Below are 22100 nucleotides of genomic sequence, written 5' to 3' on the forward strand. Positions count from 1 at the left end.
TATATATATATATATATATATAAAGTGAGACTCCAGTTACTGTAAAACCGTCCACATAACTCTTGTCTTGACTAAATGGTTAGTTTAGAGCAGACTCTGAAAATAACTATGCATTACTTCAACCAAAGCAGGTTATAAAGATGAGCTGTCTATATGTACAGTAGTAAATGGGTCATAAATTATGTAATGCAAATGCACTTTAATATCCTGAATGCTGTAATCTGACATTGCTGGCCTTCCCCCCTCCTACAGACCCCCCACAAAAGCACACAATGCATTAATGAAAATGAGCTTGCAAAGCACAGTGAACCCCAGCATTAATACAAAACTTGCTAATATCATAAAACACACAGCTGTGTTTGACCATGGAAAGATTTTGTTCATATTGTGCAGTTGGGTCCTCCTAAGAGATCTGTCCAAGCTCTTGAGTGCATGTTTGCATGCAAATGCACAAAAGCCTATTAAATTCTCTGCAGATGTATATGATGAGACCAAACAAATCTATTCAAGTACTGAGTTTATACACTTTTTCATGATTGGTTTCTGTAACGTGACAGGAAAATGACAACAGCCGTTTCTCTGTAAATCTGTGTGATTTTGTGTCCCACAAATCAGTGTTCACAATTAAAATTCAGTCTGGCAACGGCTGAAATTGAACATTTGAATTAGGTACTGATTAAATAGCTAAGAGACGACGGTGAAATTAGACAGCAAATTACCTTTGCTTTATCAACTGTCTTAGTTCCTGATCGCACTGATTCAGCAAGGTGCTGGAAGATGGCTACACTGAGGTCATAAAGGGATGACATGGTCAGCAACATTACTCAAGCAGGCTGGGGTGTTTAAATGACTCACGTGGTGCTCATTTATGCAAAATTTTTGATGCTAATATCCAGATGTTGCAGATGAGATTGGGATTCATGAGACCAGACAACGTTTTTTTTCTATTATCCAAGTTTTGGTGAGCACACAAGAATTATGGCCTCATTTTCCTGTTCTTAGCTGTTAGGAGTGGCATCCCATGTGGTCTAAAGCTGCTGTAGCCCATCTGCATCAAGGCTTGATGTGCATTCAGGGGTGCTCTTCTGCATACTTTAGTTGTAACAAGTGCTTATTTGAGTTACTGTTGCCTGGTGAGCTCATCACTGGACCCACTTCAGTTTGCCTACCAACCTGACATTGGAGTGGATGATGCCATCATCCACCTCCTACATCGTTCCCTCGCTCACCTGGAGACTGCTGGGAGCACTGTGATTTTGGACTACCTCACCGACCGACCACAGTATGTGAGGACTCAGGGCTGTGTGTCGGACAGGGTCGTCTGCAGTACGGGGGCCCCACAGGGAACGGTTCTGGCTCCGTTCCTCTTCACCATCTACACTGCAGATTTCTCCCACAACTCCACCCAGTGCTTCCTGCAGAAGTTCTCTGATGACTCTGCAATAGTCGGCCTCATCATTGATGGGGACGACAAGGAGTACAGAGGACTGACTCAAGACTTTGTGGACTGGTGCCAGCTGAACTACCTCCAGATCAATGCCAGTAAAACCAAGGAGCTGGTGGTAGACTTCCGCAGGCACAAGCATCCTCCACTGCAACCACTGAACATCCAAGGTATGGACATTGAGGCTGTGGACAGCTACAGGTACCTCGGTGTTCATCTGAACAACAAACTGGACTGCACTCATAATTCAGAAGCCCTCTACAGGAAAGGGCAGAGCAGGCTGTACCTGCTGCGGAGACTCAGGTCGTTTGGAGTGGAGGGCCCACTCCTGAAGACCTTCTATGACTCTGTGGTGGCCTCAGCCATCTTCTATGGTGTGGTCTGCTGGGGCGGCAGCATCTCTGCTGGGGATAGGAAGAGACTGAACAGGCTGATCCGAAGGGCCAGCTCTGTTCTAGGATGCCCTCTGGACCCAGTGGAGGTGGTGAGTGACAGGAGAACGGCGGCTAAGCTGTCATCCCTGTTGGACGACATCTCCCACCCCATGCAGGAGACTCTGACAGCACTGAGCAGCTACTTCAGTGGGAGACTGTGGCACCCACGGTGTGGGACGGAGAGATTTCGCAGGTCTTTCTTCCCCACTGCTGTCAGACTCCACAACAAAGACTTTTGCAGCTGATCAAACCCTCACACGTGCAATAAGACTGCTATATGTGCAATTCTTGTACAATTCTTCTTCTGACGAAGTTGTACTTTTGTATTTTCTTACTCAGTTGTATATAGCATTTGTATTTCTATTTTATTCTATTGTATATATTATTCTATTCTATTTTATTCTATTGTATATAGTATTTTATTGCATTCCAGTGTTTTCTAATTTCTGCTACATAACTTTGCACTTTTGCTGTAACAAAACAAATTTCCCACCTGTGGGACTAATAAAGGTCATCTTATCTTATCTTATCTTTCTATCACCTCAAGTCAGTCTGGCTACTCTCCTGACCCATCTGACCTCTGACATCAACAACGCTTTTTCCCACTAGATATTTTCTTTTTTCTAGACCATTCTCTATAATCCTTAGAAATGGTGGCGTGGGAAAATCCCAATATATTTTTGAAATACTTAGACCAATCAAATTTCATTCCCATTCTGATGCTCGATTTGAACTTCGGGTGGTCTTAATCATACTTCAGTGTATTTAACTGCTGCAATTTCATTGGCTGTTAGATATTTGAGTTAACAAGCAGTACATAATAAAGTGACTTTTGTGTGCCACTAGGTGACAGTTGTTGTGAATTAGCATTAAATAAATAGAACAGAATTATTGAATTATTGCCCTTAATGTTACCATTTGATTTGCCAGAAACCAGATGTAGTAGAGATGCTACTATCTATTCTTTAATTACAAATTCTCCCCTTTGTATTGCATAATCATCTGTTAGACGAACAGGTGTGCCTAACAAAATCCAGTGAGTGCCTGTGGGATTGTAGCTGCTCAGTTTGTCTCCTTTGTTGTATTTTCTTGTTCATGATGCTCCAAATGTTTTCACTGGATGACAGTGAGCCAACAAACAACCATGTTCCTCCATACCATCGCGTTTGCTGGCTTTTGAACTGTGAGCCGTTAAAGAGTCTGTGCAGTGATTTCCATTGCAGACTCTGGTGATCTCTGGATTTTCTGAGTCTTTTGATGATTTTATGCACAGTAAAATGAAATTCCCAAACCAGCTCTGATGTTATGTTGAGAAATGCTATTCATCAGTCGTTGAAGCATTTGGTCGCAAACTCTTACCCAGAGTGGTAGAAATGCCTCCCCATCTTTACTTCAGAAAGACTCAGCTTCGCTCAGCTCTGATATTTTTTAGTCTTGTTACACACTTTATCATGCAACAGACTGGCGACCTGTCCAGGGTGTACCCTGCCTCTTGCCCTACGACAGCTGGGATAGGCTCCAGCACCCCCAGCATCCCTGAAAAGGATAAGTGGAAGTGAATAGATGGATAATGTAACAGCCTATGAAAAAAACAAACAAACTGTGAGGTTTATACCAGCAACTTTTTCCATATCCCATTTTTAAAAAAATCAGTCCTTAGTATGTGCTTTTCAAAACCCAACAAATTCAGTTGCAGCATTTTAATACATATATATGAAGACATGTCCAACAAATTATAGGGGTTAAAAGTTTTGCAAATCAGTTTTCTGGTTATCTTGGTCTTAGGCCTTAAATCTGAGCCCTTGCAATTTTGCTTTGCTGGAGATTTTCAGTGCTAAGTGAGTGATTTCCCATGATGCTTAAAGTTCAGAGAGTGGTCAAACTATTTGAAAAGATTCTTAACAGTCCTGATTGAGGCAATTGAGTTTGAACAATGCTCTGGAGTTCACTTTATGTTGGTAATGAACTGTGTCTACATCAGCAAGATCTCTGGAATTAAATTAGAGATACAACTGTGTGTTGTTAGCACAGCAATAATAAAGCATGTAACAAGACAGTGCAGTCCAGGAGTAGTAACGCAGCAAATATCACCGGAGCACTATTCGAGCCCTCGGGAGAACCACAAAGCTGTATTCAGTCCTATCAGTTAGTATCTTTATCATAAACCCACTCTACTTCCTAATTCACAGCCACCTCTTTAATCATAAACAGACAGTTGAAATTAAAGCTCAGTTCTACTACTTCAATAGATCCAAATGCACACACTCTGAGACTGGCAAGAATAGAGCAAACAGAAAGTAAGCTTTTAATAAAACAATGATGGAAACTTACAAGCAAATACGAAAGTTATTAGATCCTATTCTGAGCTGCTCCCTTATTCAAAAGCTGGTAAATATGCAGCTGGTAGCGCTGCATATTTAATTTGGATTTTTACACTGCACGCCTATTTTTGCATGCCTGGGGATGTTTCACTTATTAGGTGAATTTGTAAATGGTTATTCTTAAGGAGTCACCAAGCTAAGCTGATAATACGTCCAAAGTAAATAAGGAAACCAAAACTAACTAGACTAAGATAACCAAAGGCAGGGAACTGATGAAGATAGATTTTATTTAAAGTTCTAATTATTTTTCTAATGATACTACTCAAAGTGCTTTAGACTACAAGTCCATAACCATATATTCATACAGTACTGTATACACTCCAAGAACTGATTTATTAATTAATTAATTTTCTATGATAAAAAGTAAACTAAAGCATCTAATGGGCTCTATTCATAACATGAAAATAATGGCCTGCAGAATGAAATATGGCACCTCGTGATCTTGTTTGTTTTCTTCTTTTTTAAATTATTTCAAACACGGAAACCCCTCCATGTGCAAATTATGTCTACGGTGTCTAATGTAGAATGATGGTTTGGTTAGTTAGTAAGTTCCACTAACTAACTTGTACTTGTGTATGTGGTGGGTGTGGCTCTGTGTTGGATTTGTTGAAGGGGATCAGTAAGTCAGTGGGAAAAGTAACAAATCACGCTTATTTTTATCTCTCTCTAATCCACAACCTTCGACCTCAGCTGACCCGTTACGCTGCTGAAATCACCTCTCACAGCTCAGCTCACTTTATGAGCTCAGCATATTTGCTGAGTGTGAACAACTTAAAGCACACCAGTCTAACGCTGTCAGCGTGTATGTTTGTGTGTTTGTTCATGGGAGTGTTTGCGTGTCTTTAACCTCTTCTGCTTCTCCTCTAGGAATAAATGGACAGACTGTGGAAATGGATGATGGGAAGTCAGGGTATGTTGGCTCAAGGGTGGATCTGCTGTGCCGGTTCATTAACAGCTCTCCGCCTGTCAAAATCTCCCAGGTATTAATTGCTCACCTAAATGAATGTACTATGCCAAGTGTATATGGTCCAAAACGTACTAAATCACAAAAACACAGTATATCTGGTCCAGGGGGTGCCTCATTTGTCACCCTCCCATCAAGGATGGCAGATGGCTGCCTCTACTTGGGCCTGGTTCTACTGCAGGTTTCTTCCGGTGAAAAGCTACTTTTTCCTTCCAGCTGTCACTAAATGCTTGCTCAGTGTTGATCGTCTGGTTGTTAGCGTTTTCCTTCTATTATTGGAGGGTGTTTACCTTCCAAATAGAGCACCTTTAAATGACTATTAAATGACTATTATTGGCAGTCTTCAAAATTGAATTAAAGACTTTGACAGGTGGGATTGGCTCCAGTCCCCCCTGTGACACTAAAAATGGATCGATAAATGGATGGATGGATATAACAGACAAATAATAATTATCACTGAGATGACAAAACCACAACTATATTCGCAAAACTAAGGCTAAAAGTAGAGTTAGCAGAGGTATGATAAACTCTTAAAATAAAGTTTTTAGAAACAGCCTCTTAAACATTTTAGTAAATGGGACACAAATCCAGTAAAACCTGGAGTAATTCGCCTTTGCATGCAAGCATGGTGGACATAGTAATAATAGTAAACCTCGATGTATTTTCTAAAGCGGTTATCCAACCAGGGTCATGAGAGGCTGGAGTCTATTCCAGCTGACATTAAGCAAGCACCAAAGTAACACCCTTGTCAGCCACTTACTCTCACATCCTCACCTATAGCTAATTTAAACTCACCAGTTAAGCTAACATATGACTTGGATCTTTGGGAGGAGACCTGAGAACCTCCATGCAAGCTAAGAAAAACATAAAAACCCCACATAAAAAATTCCTCAAACTGACCATCAGGTTTGATCCAAGAGTGCAGAGGGATGTGAGGCGCTGGTGGTAACCACGGCAACACGATGTTGAAAAGCTATAATATTTTAAAAACATGTTTTCAATTCATCAACAAGCCACGAGAGTCTTGTTGAAAATCTCCATGCACTAATTTCAATGGAAATAGGAAACTATTTCTTCTGTATATGGATGTTCAAATTAAATCCACCATAGAGAGCAAAAACAGGAATACATAGACTCAAATTTGAAGAGCTGAACCAGCAGTTTTGCCACTGAAACCATTACGTTTATAGTACAAGTATTTATTACGACACAGAACAGGTTCTTACATGGATTTCTCAGTGGTGGTTTTCACAAATAGTAGAAATGCACTAACATTTAACAATAAGATAAGATGTCAGTTTTGTAAACTGCTTTTTATCCTTACAACATTGTCTCTGTAGTAAGAAGTCAATCTAAATCTGTATTTGAAATCTGTATTTGGTTGAATAAAACAAATAAATAAACACTGCTAAATGCAGTCTGTTCCACAGAGGTATTTGGAAAGTGGTGGAGTTTTCACAACTTTCCGTCTCTTCCCCATCATAGTTATATTTAAATGAATAAGTCAAGATGCATTTGAGGTACAGTTAAGAATTACAGACATTTTTTTAACCCCACGTTCAAAGTTAACTGAGCAAACTGTCATAATTACGCTCATGGATTTTTGTAATCAAGGCAGCACGGTGGCACGGTGGTTAGCACTGTTGCCGCACAGCAAGAAGGTCCTGAGTTCAATTCCACCATCAGGCCGGGGTCTTTCTGTGTGGAGTTTGCATGTTCTCCCTGTGTTTGCGTGGGTTCTCTCCGGGTACTCCGGCTTCCTCCCACCGTCCAAAGACATGCAGCTTGTGGGGATAGGTTGATTGGATAATCCCAATTGCCACTAGGTGGGAATGTGAGTGTGAATGGTTGTCTGTCCCTATGTGTTAGCCCTGCGACAGACTGGCGACCTGTCCAGGATGTACCCCGCCTTTCGCCCTATGACAGCTGGGATAGGCTCCAGTGCCCCCCGTGACCCTGAAAAGGATAAGCGGATGGATGGATTTTTGTAATCACGTGAAGGTAAATCATTTGCAGCCCATGACTGAAACCAAATGCTGATTTTCTTCCTCTGAGATGCTTTATCAGGTTGCTGCTTGTTTATGTGTATTTCTAAATTCAGTTTTATTGCTAGTAAGCGACAGACATGCTTAGTGGAGTGTGGTCAACTCCCATATGGAAAAGATATATATAAATCTTATAAAGTTTTTATCTGTCTTGTATGAAACTTGTATGAAAAGCATACAAGAGTGAAAACACATATAAGATCCCTTGAAAATTTATATAATGAAACTTGTATGTTTTGTATACTTACTAAAAAAAAATATGAAAGTAATGAGAAAGTGGCCACTTTCATGAGTAAATCATGTAAGCCTTAAATGATTTATATATGATTTACTCATGAAAGTGGCCACTTTCATGAGCAAATCATATATGTTTTTACTATTTCTTTTCCATATGGGCTAATTGGCTCAGTCATTTTGGGGTCATTATCTTTTTGCACTGCATTTGATTAAATCAGAAAGTGTCATTTCGAAATTCATCCTGCTACTTCTGCCAGCAGTCACATTATAAATAAACACCAGTGAAGCTGTCCGTTTGGCAGCCATACCTGCCCACAACCTCACACACTGACCTAGCAGGTGTGTGAGAATCTCGTGTGCTTCGGATAATGAGCTCTTTCTTTCCTTCTCCCTACTTTTCTTTTCCCATTATTCTGGTTAAAGCCAGTCTTAGTTTAATCTGTCCAATGAGCGTTGCAGACATCCTGAAAGGTGACTCTAGTTCATAGAGTTTGACTGTAATAAGCATACCACCTTGAGATTGTTCTTGACTTTGTAATAAACAGGAAAACAACTCTACAGTCATCCAGGTCACTTGTGTTCCTGTTTGGTGTTACTGAATTGGCCAGTGTCTTTCAAATAGCTAATTTTAGACACTTCTTAAGTTTCTCTCCTGTCTTTTGTCTTTCCTGCCTAATTTCACCCCATTAGCGTCTCTTTGGACCTCATATTGAGAGCATATTGAAATTAACTTCAGACCTTTAGTCTCCTGAATTTATTAGTACTTCTTAGTAGGGCTGGGAGTTGTTTAAAAATATCGATATATTTTTATACGAGATAAGATGTGACAATATCCTTTATATCGATATAGTCTATGTTACGTTATAATTATAGTTGTGGAGCCACAAGTTTGCCTCTCTTTCGTCCACTTTTGTCTTTACGCAACGTTACTCGGCCTCGCCTCTCCTTCACTGAACACAACTCCCCCTCCTTCCCCATCGCTTCACCTGCAGGCAGCGACAAAATGGCAAATCTCCGTTAACGAGTTACTGCGCATCGCTCTGTGCGTGGGGCTGGACGGCGTCAACGTGTTAACGAGCTAACCACGCTAACGCCATGAAGCCCACAGGGGCTGCACGGCCTAAAATCCTTTCATTCTCTTTAAAAGTTGACAGTGCGCCTTTTGTATGAATTCTGGTTGTGCTTGATGACCACGAACCGATTTTATGTGGTACACAGCGCTCAGCAATCTGTCAAAAAATGTTTTAGTACGACTTTGGTAAGCTACGGAGCTGCACCGCTTGATGGATTGTCGGAGCATTACGGCTACCGAGGAGCCTCGCGTAGTAATACGAACTAGGGATGTGCGGATCGATCCTGAAATATCGATTCCTCCGATACCAGTCATTTATGTTTTAGAATCGATTCTCACATTAAAATATCGATATTTTAGTAATTTAGGGTAAATTTGTAGTTTACCATTAACATGAACACAGTGGAAAGTAACTATATCATTCAGATTGTCTACATTCGAAGGAACTACTTCCTCTTCCGCCTTTCATAGTAATGTGCGAAATACAGCTGCATAAATGTCTGCAGCCCCTTGGCGTGCGCACTCACAACAATGGCTGAGCGTAATTGGAGTCATGTGCGGACGTATTTTACCTCCACAAACAGCTGAGCTGGTTTGCGATACATGTGGCAAAAAAGTGAGGTGTTGTGGCAACACCACTAACCTTGTCAAACACCTCAGAGTAAATCATATCACAGAATATGACGAGCGTATGTTGAGGCGAACTGAAGAGGAGGAGAGAGACAGGTGCTGCTAGGGCGAGACAGACGTCTCATGGAGTCCTTTAGTGCTGCAGGCATGCAAGGTGTTCAAATAGCGCATAACTTCAGTTTTTTTTATTTCTATATGATTAACTCTGCATTATTAAGTGATAAGAACAAGTAATCTGTTGTCCTTTAATCATTATGACACTTAAATTTGAGATACAGTAAATAAAATACGTTTTTGTACAAAGTATCGGTATCGGATCAGTATCGTCGATACCACCCTGAATTTTACTTGGTATCGGATCGGAAAGGAAATCAGTGGTATCGCACATCACTAATACGTACTCTGCTTCAACGTAATATTACCGTATTGTGTGTGTATAAGGACCATAAATGGCACCTGTTAAGAGACATGCTTACGAAGCGGATTTCAAACTCCAGGCTGTCAGTCATGCAGTAGAAGTTGGGAACAGAGCAGCTGTGAAATCTGTCTCTTTGTTATTATGCTCAGCATCTTTTAGTTTATATTTTGACTGCACAATTGTGAGCGCTTTGTTATACACAAAACCAACATAGTTTTCTTTTATTTATGGAGCCTTATTATTTAATAAATGCTCACAATTTATTTTTGAGTAATTTTTTTTCATGCACATCTATGCTGTATGTTAATAAAAGTGCCCGTGTGACATCTGGGACACAGCTTTGACTAAGAACTCTCTTTTTGTTCTTACTTTATGGCTTTAAAAAAATATCAAGATATGAATTTTGGGTCATATCGCCCAGCCCTACTTCTCACCGCTAAGTTGTTCAGTGGGTGTTGTTCCTGGAAAAATGGGGCACTATGTAAAATGGGTTTAGTTAACAGTTAATGTAATGTTATTGAATATTTTGATCACATCCTGATTATTTGGATCCAGATTATTAACTGGATTTTGGACCTCCTAACAGACTGACCACGTGGTGAGGATGGGGAGCAGAGTCTCCTCTGAGCTAACAATCAGCACAGGATCACCACAGGGCTGTTGTCTCAGCACTAAACTCTTCACAACACTGTCATCATCAAGTACGCTAATGGCGTCACAATCCTCGGGCTCATAAAAGGTGGGGGATGAGTCTGCATATAGGGACTTGGTTAAAAACAATGTCTACAGAGAGGAGAATAACCTCCTCCTCCTTAACATAAAAAAAACATCAAATAATTGCAGACTTCAGAAAACACCCCCCTCTTCTATAGCCATCAATAGGACTGAGGTAATGAGAGCCGACAGCCACAGGTTCTTTGGTTTTCATGTGACATTGACTATGACTGTAAACATCACAGCAACAGTGAAAAAACTCCAGCAGCAGCAGCTTTATTTCATCATGCTGCTCAGGAAGGCAGAAGTGAGCATTCATGCCCTGACTCAAGCTTACAGAGAACTGATGGACAGCATCCTGACTCCTGGCATTACTGTCTGGTACAGAAACACCACCCAGGCCGAGAGGAAGGCTCTCCAGAGAGTCATAAAGACTGCAGAGGGATTATAAGGCTTCATCTTCCATCAATGAAACAAACCACTGTAAGATAAGAGCACTTCATATCATCAGAGACATCCCCATCCTTAATAACAATAAAAAAACAATCAGCACACAGCCTGAGACGCAGCACAGCAGACACAGCACACTTCCACTACAGCTTCTCTCCTGCCACAATCAGAATGATGGCAAGAAACAAAATAAGGACTGACTAAAATACACACAAGTGTAATAAACATTTCCATAGCATGCAATATGTTTTCATACTATAGTTATTTAAGTGTTTATAGTAATTTACAGTGACTTGCTGTTCCTTAAACTTGGAATAACTTGAAATATTGCCCCTTAATTGATCTTTGTTTTATTTAGCTTTGACTCTAATCGCTGCTCAATGTCTCTAGTATGTGGCAAATAAAGATTTTTTAATCTATCTTTTCTGATTTGATTTAATTTTAAATACGTTATGATGTACAGGGATACAATTACAAAACGTGTGCCACTGTCTAAAAAATGATGGGCCTGACCCAAGTGGGATAAACTCATTTCCTACAATAGGAATGTTGCCTCAAATCATATTTGTTGTGTGACATCTGTGGCTCATCTAAGATCTTTCAAACTTGAGCAGTATGATGTTCTCCGTCATGTCAGACATCTTTTCTCCATCATGAATCATCCTTCTTTCTTTAGGTAACATGGCAGAAACTGGTGAACGGCACAAAGCAGAACGTGGCAATAGCAAATCCATCCCTGGGTGTGTCTGTGGCCCCGCCCTACAGGGACCGCGTTACCTTCAAGAACGCAGCGGTGAGGCGACGAACTCCCACTCTTGAAGACACCACCATCACTTTCTCTTCACTTCGCCTCTCTGATGAGGCCACCTACATCTGCGAATACACCACCTTCCCCGCAGGAAACCGAGAGAACACAGTGAACCTGACTGTCTACGGTAAGGCAGACCTTTGATGGATGATCTGTCGGTGTAGCACAGGTGGATTGTCATCCTCCATCCTTGACAGGAGATGCTGGACGTAAAATTGTTAGAGTTATGATAAGCATAAAAGGTTCAGGACTTTAGAAACTGTAGATTCATGAACAAAAACTTGTAACGTGAGGTCCATATTCAAATGCATCTACTCCTCATATTTCTCTAATTTTAACAGACAACATCAATCGCTGTCATCATGTATCTGCCAGCAGGAAAACCAATATGAATGTCAGAGATGATGGATTTGGTTATTTGAATATTTAGAGTGCCAGTGTATTGCTCTCTTAAAAATATCAACAGTCCCACCGTCCTTTAAGCTGCTTATTACAGAGTTTTTTGATTATCTGAACACTCACAGTCAGACATGCCAGGACATTTGAAGACATCATATTCAAATCAAGAAACAACCCAACTATTTCATAATTTTGTTTGGCCTAAATAAATAAAAAAGTATCATCAGTGCACCGTTTAAAAAAAAAATCCTGTTTTACTAGGCGGTTCTTTATTCATCTGTAACAAGTTTAGTGTTTTTTCAAGGTCGAGAATGCACTGTCGCACTCATTTCTTCATTCATATAACAGAAGTTTTCTTGATTGATTTTGTTACTTTCCTAAATATACAGTGTAAACCAGCTTTCAGGTGACTGCTGTCGATACGCTATATGAACGAAAGCTTTCGCTTAATCGTTGAATTCAGGTGTTTTCATCCATACACTTAGCCTCTGCAAACATTTGTGAAAGAATCGGTTGTTCTTAAGGTGTTTAGGAAACACAGCAACTCTGGAAAAAAAGAGCCAGACCACGTAAAGCAGGGGTGTCGAACTCCAGGCCTCGAGGGCCGGTGTCCTGCAGGTTTTAGATCTCACCCTGGGTCAACACACCTGAATCAAATGATTACTTCATTAGCAGGCATCTGGAGAACTTCAAGACATGTTGAGGAGGTCATTTAGCCATTTGAATCAGCTGTGTTGGATCAAGGACACATCTAAAACCTGCAGGACACCGGCCCTCGAGGCCTGGAGTTCGACACCTGTGACGTAAAGAATCACAAGTCGCTGAGTATTGAGCTCCATAGTGCGTAAAAGTTGCTGACTCAGTAACTGCAGAGCTCCAAACCTCCTCTTACATTAACATCAGCACAAAAACTGTGTGCTGGGAGCTTCATGGCTCCTGTACATGTAACGTGTGGCCCGGTACTTTTGTCTATACAGTTTATATAAGGTCAAAGCCATAGTTTTACTTATCAGCACTTTCATCAAACATTGTGTTGTATTACATTTTCACAGTTCGCCCAACAACTCAGATGAGTCTGTCCACACCAACACTGGTGGCTCGTTCATCCAACCTAAAAACTCCAGTGGCTACCTGCGTCTCTTCCAATGGAAAGCCACCCGGTACAATCAGGTGTGTGGGAATTCACTTTTCCTTTTCACAGCGTGCTGTCCTCTGATTAAGGTTTGCCTTTGTCATCTTCAGATAATGAGAGTGTTACTGCTAAATCTGTCTCATCTCCATGCTTTCCTCTTTTTAAAAACTTCTACTTTTTGTCCACTAAAATAAACATTTAGGTTACATTTACTGCATACACATGTATTTGTGCATCTCCATTAAGTCCTCACTGATGTGAGCAGGTGGGAGACCAGGGTACCTGGAGAAGTGACCACCCGAGAGTACAGGAACTCAGACGGGACATTCACGGTTCAGAGCGACTACATTTTGGTGCCCAGCAAAGAAACGCACAAAGAGACACTCACCTGCGTCACCACCTACAACGAGGAAGTCTACACTGACAGCGTCACCCTCGATATTCAGTGTAGGCCTCTTTTAAACCTAACAACCACATGACAGTACAGGCACTGAGAGCTTTTGTTGTGATAGTATTGCCAGCTAAATGTTTGTGCATGTGTGCACCAGATGAGCCAGATGTTTTAGTGGATGGGTTTGATGGAAACTGGTACCTGAACCGAGACAATGTTCAGCTGAGCTGCATAGCTGATGCCAACCCGGCCGTCTCTCTGTATCAGTGGAGAGTGTGAGTATAGCTCTAACATTTATTTTCTTACTTTCAGCACTCATGCAGCAGAGAGCAGATCATTTTCACTGGCTTCGCCAGCGTGGTGTCTGAGTGTGATTCCAGCTTCTGCTTGTGCATTATATTAAACTGCCATTTGACTGATTAATAGTCACAAACACCATGTAAACCCTTTATACTATTGACCAAATTACAATAGTGTCAATTTAATTCAGTTTAGCTCATTTTTATGCCATCTTGGGTGTAATGGCCGACCTAACAGCTCATTCAAGAGCTATATTTTTAGTTGTCACAGAAACCCTGTCCCACAGCGATGTAAGCAGGCTTTTATATAAAGAACCAGTTCAAATAATATAGACTGAATGTAACTTTTAAACTCTTGCAAGCCCTGAAGTGAGGTTCCCTCTTGGTTTTATTTCTTTCCCTTTTAGCTTCCTACAATAAAAGCATTCTTTCTTCCTTTTCTGGGGAGAGTTTACGTAGTGGTCTCTGTTGTCCTACTAGTCACCGTTTTAGCTCCAGATAGCTCAAGGAGAAACCTGTTTTGATTCAACAAGCCTTCATTTTCCTGGGAGATTTCATATCCAGTGGCAAATAGTGGTAGTGAGGCTTATAAGAACAGAAGGTGTTTTTATAATTTAGCTTCCACATAGGGAGATCAGAATCCGCTTCATAATTAAAAAGTTAAAGCCTAACAGCTGCTGCTGAGTGTCTAAGAAACATTGTAATATCTGGTCGTACTTTATCAGTTACACAGGAGTCTATTATTCCTAACGGCTTTATATATTTTTGTAGCTTCTGTTTTGTGGTGTACTCCTGGGTTTGTAAACTTTGATTTCACACCACTGTGTACTGTTCAGGATTAATGGCACCATCCCGAGCAATGCTGAGATCCGAGACAACGTCCTTACCTTTAAAGGGCCGGTCACATATGACCTGCAAGGAATCTACGTGTGCGATGCAACGAACAGCATCGGGACAAGATCGGGCTCCGTGGAGGTCAGCGTTTTAGGTAAGATTACATGAATTTGTCTGAAATTCAACATTACTACTTCTGATATTGTTAATGCTTTACTATTAATAATAGTAATATATAACACTCCTTCAGAAACAAGGTTTTGCTTACTGTGACTGCTTTACACTCAAATTTTCTGTGCTGCACAGTTTTTGGAGCTTTTCCTTAAAAGTGTGTTGTTGGGGGTTTTTTTTCTGCAGAAAAACCATTACCGCAGATCGCAACGAGTGATGTCATCAGCGTAATCGCCTTATTATTGGCTGCTGGAGTGCTCCTGGGCATTACTATCACAGTCCTGGTGCTTAAAATAAGAAGTAGAAAGTACGACGCCTCGTACGTAAACAGCTCTCCATCTTTTTGCTTCACACGTGCCTGTTTTTTACGACACGGTTTAAAACCTTTAATACATCACTTATTTTGTTTTCTGCTTGATCAGTGACTCTCCATCCAGAAAATTGTCCCAGCCAATAAGAAAAAGGCCAGCAGATGACGTCCAGGTAACGTTTGCACTGAGTGGAATTTAGATAGCACATATTTAAAAAGTTTGTAAAATGTCCACAGGGATTTGGCTAATCCACTAATAAAATAGAAATAAAAATAAAATTGTTCCGGGCCACTACTGAGAGGACAGAAACTTCAGTGAGGACTTTTATGTCGTAAAGTATGTACCTATAGTTCAGGATTTGTACTAGCTTAGATACAATTACCCCTTATTTCTTCATGTTTTCCTTCCAAGAAGACAGACTTGTTTTTTTAAGTAAGTAAGTAAGTAAGTAAGTAAGTAAGTAAACTTTATTTATTAAGCGCTTTTCACAGACAGACAATCACAAAGCGCTGTACACAAATATTAAAATAAACAATAAATTCAATAGACATTATATACAATGTAAAAGATAAAATGTAAAAAATGTAAAAAATATAAAATATGTAGATCAACAAAAGGCTTGTTTGAACAGAAGAGTTTTTAACTGTTTTTTAAAAGAATCCACAGAGTCAAGCAAACGTAATTGTAGTGGTAAACTGTTCCACAGCCAGTGGGCTTGAGCAAGTTTTCCAGGTTCATAAAGGCCTTTTAAAGCTTTTCTTTGCTGCTTTTTCCACTGTTCATGACCATTTTTAGAGGAATTATTTGTTTGTTTGTTAAACCACTTAACACCGACTGAGTCATTCAAGCTTAAAAAAAGTCACTTAACTCAAGGGATAAACCAGTGTTGAGTGTACACACTGGTTCAAAAGAAAGAACCAATTTTAAATTGTACTGTTAGACACTTTATTACCAGCAGCCCCCCCTCAATTTAGTTATTTGAATGTCAACCTTAACACAGTTTGACAGGCATAAAATAGTAATTTGGCATCTAGATGATCCCCAAATAGGTTTTAGCCAAAAACTTTGATTGGTGTGCAGTATATTCTCAGGAAATTTCAAGTAACTGGACAAGTGGAAGACAACAGAAGACCTGAAAACTATTTACAGCAGATAAACAGTATCTGACGCCGCTTTCTTAAGAAACAGGAAGAAAAATCCAGCAAAAACATGACACAGGAGCTGAGAGATGCATCTGGCCCCTCTCTTGAATAGTTTTCTGTTCACTGACGCCTCATCAGGATTGGTCTCAGTGGAAGTGTGGATGTTAAGAAGCTATTCTTAATGAAGGGAAACAGGGAGAAAAGGGTGGCGGTATGCCACATTACACAAGAACTGGCCTGAAAATCAGTGTCAAATTTAAAAATGTCATTAGATATCAGGCCAGGATAGAGGTACAGTGACTGTCTTCAGCCATCTGTAAAACATTGTGGAGGTTCTGTCACGGTTCAAAGCTGCATTTCAGCCAGTGGTGAACATAGATTATAGTAGATAGAAAAACATGAACATAGCAAATGACCACAAACACACTTCCAATTCTATCAAAAGCATACCTGGATAGAAAAACACAGCGGAGCACTATCAGTCATGGATTGTCCTCCCCAGACCCTGGACATCAGCATTAGCCGCGTGGGGTCATCCTGACAGAGAACGGAGGAAAAGCCAGCCGACATCCAAAGAAGAGCTTTGAGTACCCTTCAAGAAGCTTAAAGAATTATTCCTGAAGACTAATTAAGGAAATTACAATAAAGCTTGACTGAGAGTGTTCACGCTATGTTGAAGAGTAAACGCAGTCATACTAAATACTGACTGTAAATCTTATTAGAATTGTACAAACTCTGTTTTTGCCTTATATGCCTTATTTATGTATTTCCATGTAAGTTTGTACCTGTTTCCCATCTTCCTTCACTGAAAAAAAGACCATGTTGGATTTACTTAATTCAATAGTGGACATTGGTGGCACACAGTTGTTTTGCTTTGGCAGAAACTTAAACAACTTAGTTAAATCAACATAACTTATTCATATTCAATAAACCTGTGCATTTTGTGTTGATTAAACAGGATTGAAACATGTGTAGATGAAGTAAGTTGAACTCCTGGAATATTTTAATCGTTCACAATTTTGTCATTTTATTCCAAAACTATTCAACAGCTTTTACCCCAGTACTATGTGGTCACTTAAATACTACATGTTATCTTCATATTATATAATGTTCAACAAAGTCTAGAGTCTGGTTAACATAAACATTAAATGGATTTACAGCAATTACCTTCCTCCTATCTTTATACAAGTTGGAGGGGTGGCTGGGGCATAACCCTGAAGTGATAGATTAAGAGGCAGGGTACACCTTGGACAGCTCACCAGTCTATCACATAGAGACAAACAACCATTTACATTCATGGGCAATTTGGAATTAACCTAACTCTAATAACTGCATGATTTTTAACTGTGGGAGGAAACCAGAATACCCAGAGAGAACCCAGTGCAAACTAACCAGATTGCAGATTTGAACCCAGGACCTTCTTGCTGTGAGACAACAAAATTGACAAAAGTTTGAAATCTCATGTGATCTTGTGAATTTCATAAGTCCAGCAACTAGCCACTCTTTCTAGATTGTATCATGTCATCTCAACAAGAACAAATTAAGGTGTTGAATTTCATACAAATCCTACATGATTTAATTACGTTCACCATAGAAACATGAAATTATTTTGTTCAAATTACAAGTTAGACTTTTGTAAATGTAACAATCACCCAGCCTTCAGCGGCTGCTCGACTTGACTGAGATGGATGCCTTCCTCAAACCACGATCCAAAGCCGTCAGGATGAAATCACATGCAGTGTCGCGAGATTTAACATTGCTATATTATTGACTTACTTACTCACTCGAACATGATATGAACAATTTAATATACCATCTCTGCATATAATGCAGTTTCTACACTATATCCACACTTCACTTTAAAGCATCAGGCAATTGTGTTGAATACACGCAAGATGCTTACATAAATCCAAGAGATGGGAAATCCCTTTTTTTCAGTGTAGTGAAATTTAAACCCCCCCACAGATGATTCACGACTCACAATACTGTAGATCTTTAATAAACACGCCTCCTTTCTTCACAGCATTCAGCACGGTTTTACGAAGAGCTTCCAAGCACAGCTGACTATGTGAGCTACAGACTGGCCTGTAACAAAGAGGATTACCCAGAGCCCTACTCCCCTCCAATCAACCCTCCTCTTACATTTCTTCCCCAGCACCCCTACCACTCTACTCCTCCAAACCCTGCAACGACCATCAGCAGCACCGCCGCATCAGGAAACACCTTCTCTCCTCCTTCCCACACCACTGCCATCTTTAAATACCCCTCTGTACCAGGTCTGTCCTCTCCTCCCCCAGGAGTAGCAGCGTACACTTTTCCCAAAGAGCAGTATGTCTGAAACGACATCAGCGAAACGACACGAATGAAAAAAAACAAAAAAAACCCCAAACATATTTAACCTGACTGGACTATGGGGCAGTGTCTCTGCACCACTGAGGATAAGGACAATAAAGGTTTGGCTATTGGACTTTGAATTAAGGCCAGTTTGGAAACATTTTCTCTCTTTGTCCTGATTTATTGTGCTCTATTTGTTCAATGAAAAAAGGAAGGCTGTGACCCTTAAAGGTGAATTGAATTTCTCTTGAAAAATGTCTATTTCATGGTTGTATTAGATTTTGATTATATCAAACTGAATGGATGGGGTTATCTCTTGATGTGGTTGATTACTTACTTTATCCTCTATAGCATCATTTTGTAAAAAAAAAAAAAGGAAAAAAAAAAAAAAAAAAAGAGGAAAAAGAAAATACAGTTTCCTACTTGATATTTGATTCCCATTGTCTTCATCCCGTGAAACAACAGATATTACCTTTTGATTTTACCTCTTGGTTTAATGTAATACTACTCCTGTGCTTGTATTTTGTATAATCTACCTTTTTTTCTATGTAAAGAAAAATGTTTTTATTTACTGAGGAGATTATGTGATGATTTGTAAAGTTGATGTTTTTATTTGTGGTATCTGTGGGTTTTAGCATTCATTGACACTGGTTGTTTGATGAATTTGAATTTGTAGCATTTAAATAAAAATGATCACATAAATGTGCATCAACAGTCTAGTAGCTGGATAAAACAAACTCACCGCGACATGGCTGTGATGGTAGGACCCTCTTTTGACATTCAGATCTGTTTGAGATCTTCGTGGCACAGATTCAACAAGGTGCTGGAAACACTCCTCAGAGATTTTGGTTAATACCGACATGGCAGCATCACACAGTTGCTGCAGATTTGCTGCAGGTCCAGGATGGGAATATCCGGTTCCAACCCATCCCAAAGCTGCTCTATTTAATTAATTAATCTAATAATGGTGTGTTATCCTGCTGGAATCAGGAGCCTCAAGACGATGGGTACACTGTGGTTATAAAGACAACCTGCGGTGTTTCAAGGACGCTCAGTTGGCACTTAAGGGCCCAAAAAGTAAAATCCCCCACCATCACACCACCAGTCTGAGTCATTAATAAAATCCAGGATGGATTCATGCTTTTACGTTATCTACACTAAACTCTGACCCTACCATCTGAGACCCTTCTGACCGGACAACATCTTTCAAATTTTCAGTTGTCCAGTTTGGTGAGTCTGAGACGCTCTTCTGCATACCTTGGCTGTAACAAGTGGTTATTAAAGTTACTCTTGCCTTCCTAACAGCTCAAACCAGTCAGGCCTTTCTCCTCTGACCTCTGGCGTCAATAAGGCATTTTCATTCGGAGAACAGCTGCTCACTGGATGTTTTCTCTTTTTCTAGTCATTCTCTGTAAAACAGAAAGATGGTTGTGCGGGAAGATCAGCAGTTTCTTAAAATATTTAGAACAGTCCATCTAGCCAATAAACGTGCCAAGTTCAAAGTCACTTTATTCACCCTACAACTCCATTGTAATGCAGGTCATCTCGACAGTGTCTACATGCCCAAATTCAGTGAGTTGCTCCCATGTGATTGGCTGATTAGATCTTTGAGTTAACCAATAGAACAGATCTACCTAATCAAGTTTCTATAAGTAGGTGGCCCATTTAAATAATTGTGTTGCAAACACTGAAGTCTGCAATGGCTTTCTTTCATTTTGGATTAAAAAAAAAAATCTCTCTAACATTAGTGACCAATTTACTTTTTAACTAGTGAGACTGAATAAAAAGTTATTAAAATTTAACCTGTCAATGCTGAAAGGGTAACTGAATTTGTTTGTGTGTGATAGTTTCACACACAAACAAACTCTCCCATGTACACAACTATGCACTTACTCTGTGATTTAAATCCCTCAGGGATTTAGCTAATTATTTCAAAGAAGCAAATTAACAGCGGGATCAAGAAGTGTCAGCCCCACTAATTGTAAGAACAACCAGAAATGAGACTTTAGCTTCCTAATGCTGAAGTCCTGTTTATTTAAAATGTGGATTTGGGCCAACAAGGCTTAGCACTGAAAGGAACAGGATATTAGCTTAGTAATAACATCAATGTTACAGCTTTAAACATGAATACTTAAATCACTTAAATCTTCACCATTCTGACACTGGTATCATTAACTATCATTAACTGACTGACTACCTAAACCATGTTAATTAAAACATTTTTTAATGCTTAATTTGTGTGTTTTGATTTAATGTTATTTCCCAGAAGATTATAATTGCCATTATATTTACAATCTAGATGTTTAAAAAAACAGATCTATTATGGATTCTACGTCTGGCTCATAGCTCCCTCTCTCTCCTTGTCAGCTGCTACTTTCAAATTGCAGTTTTTATAGTGAAAGCGAGTGCATCGACTCACTCAGGAGTCTGCTGCTGCTGCCGCTGGGCTTTAAAGTTGATGAATATTGTAATCAGTTTCTGATTGTACCAAGGGAACGCCATGTTCCTCTGCATAAATCTGATCAGATTTACTATTAAGCTCTCAGACAATAAGCATATAAATGCATACGTTGTACTTCCATAAAACAAAACTGCTCCGAGTGGCACCAGGCTCAGATTATTTTCTTTTGGTTTCATTTTCTGATTTATTATGAACCTTAATATCTTGTTGGGATTTGATGAACTGAAGCTAAAACTGATCTCATCTCACATTACATGCTACCTAAAAGTCCCTCCTGCTCCTCTACAAAGATAAAAACTTTCTTTATAAAGAAGGATTAGGAAAAATGGACCCCAAGACCGTGCATACATGCAGGATCCGTTTTTTATTAACTGGAAATATACATCTTGGTATGTGCAATGATAAAGACCATGCTACGAGGAAACACGGCAAATGACTGCAAGATGCCAGATATCTAAATCAATTTCAACACTAATCCCATCAGTACAGGTTAAGCTTCCCATTTGCTCCTCATATAATCCGATGAAGAAATCTGAAGCCTTTGATTTCACTGTTTACCTAACAAAACAAAGATACAATAAAAAAAACATTGTTTGATCTTACTTTGACTATACAAATGAATATTTTTGCTGAGATCCTCGCCTACTAAATCATTAAAACCTCTTGTTTTTTGCACAAGATATTTTTGTATTTAAGCTGACACTAAAAGAAAAACAAAGGTCAAAGAAAATATAAGAAGATATTAATCTCTTTTAATCCCCCCTTCTTCTTTTTTTTATCCCTGAGCTTTGAGTGCATCCTCTGCGAGGCTATATGAAAGTGACTGTTGATAACATTGATCAGCATTCCCACTTTGGTCACAGCTTGAAGAGGATGATGTAAGAAAATAAAAGAAAAACTGCACTCTATGAATATGAAAAAAAAAAGGATTTCATTACAGTAAAACCTTTGTGAGATTTTCACATGTGAAAGACGTGTAGAGGAATGTCAGCTTCATCCAGTGCAGCCTTGGCTGTATGAGTAGTTGCG

At 39.7% G+C, this 22100-nt stretch overlaps 1 protein-coding gene across 2 annotated transcripts in view; it reads left to right on the forward strand.

The window, feature by feature from the left end:
- Positions 1–19299, forward strand: part of nectin1a (nectin cell adhesion molecule 1a) — a 25832-nt gene extending 6533 nt beyond the window's left edge. The window contains exons 2-10 of one of the 2 annotated variants that reach the window (XM_005754879.1): positions 5127–5239; positions 11466–11724; positions 13049–13166; positions 13394–13575; positions 13677–13794; positions 14655–14806; positions 15010–15142; positions 15246–15306; positions 18300–19299. In XM_005754879.1, coding sequence (XP_005754936.1) covers positions 5127–5239; positions 11466–11724; positions 13049–13166; positions 13394–13575; positions 13677–13794; positions 14655–14806; positions 15010–15142; positions 15246–15306; positions 18300–18614 — 1451 coding nt within the window. In that variant the 3' untranslated portion in view covers positions 18615–19299. Of the gene's footprint in view, positions 1–5126; positions 5240–10780; positions 10823–11465; positions 11725–13048; positions 13167–13393; positions 13576–13676; positions 13795–14654; positions 14807–15009; positions 15143–15245; positions 15307–18299 lie in introns of those variants that run through there. The other variant, XM_005754880.2, reaches the window with a different exon arrangement.
- The last annotated feature ends 2801 nt before the right edge of the window (positions 19300–22100 follow it).

The sequence above is a fragment of the Pundamilia nyererei genome, unplaced genomic scaffold (genome assembly GCF_000239375.1).
Source record: "Pundamilia nyererei isolate P.nyererei 1_Seehausen unplaced genomic scaffold, PunNye1.0 scaffold00719, whole genome shotgun sequence".
Taxonomy (NCBI): Eukaryota; Metazoa; Chordata; class Actinopteri; order Cichliformes; family Cichlidae; genus Pundamilia; species Pundamilia nyererei.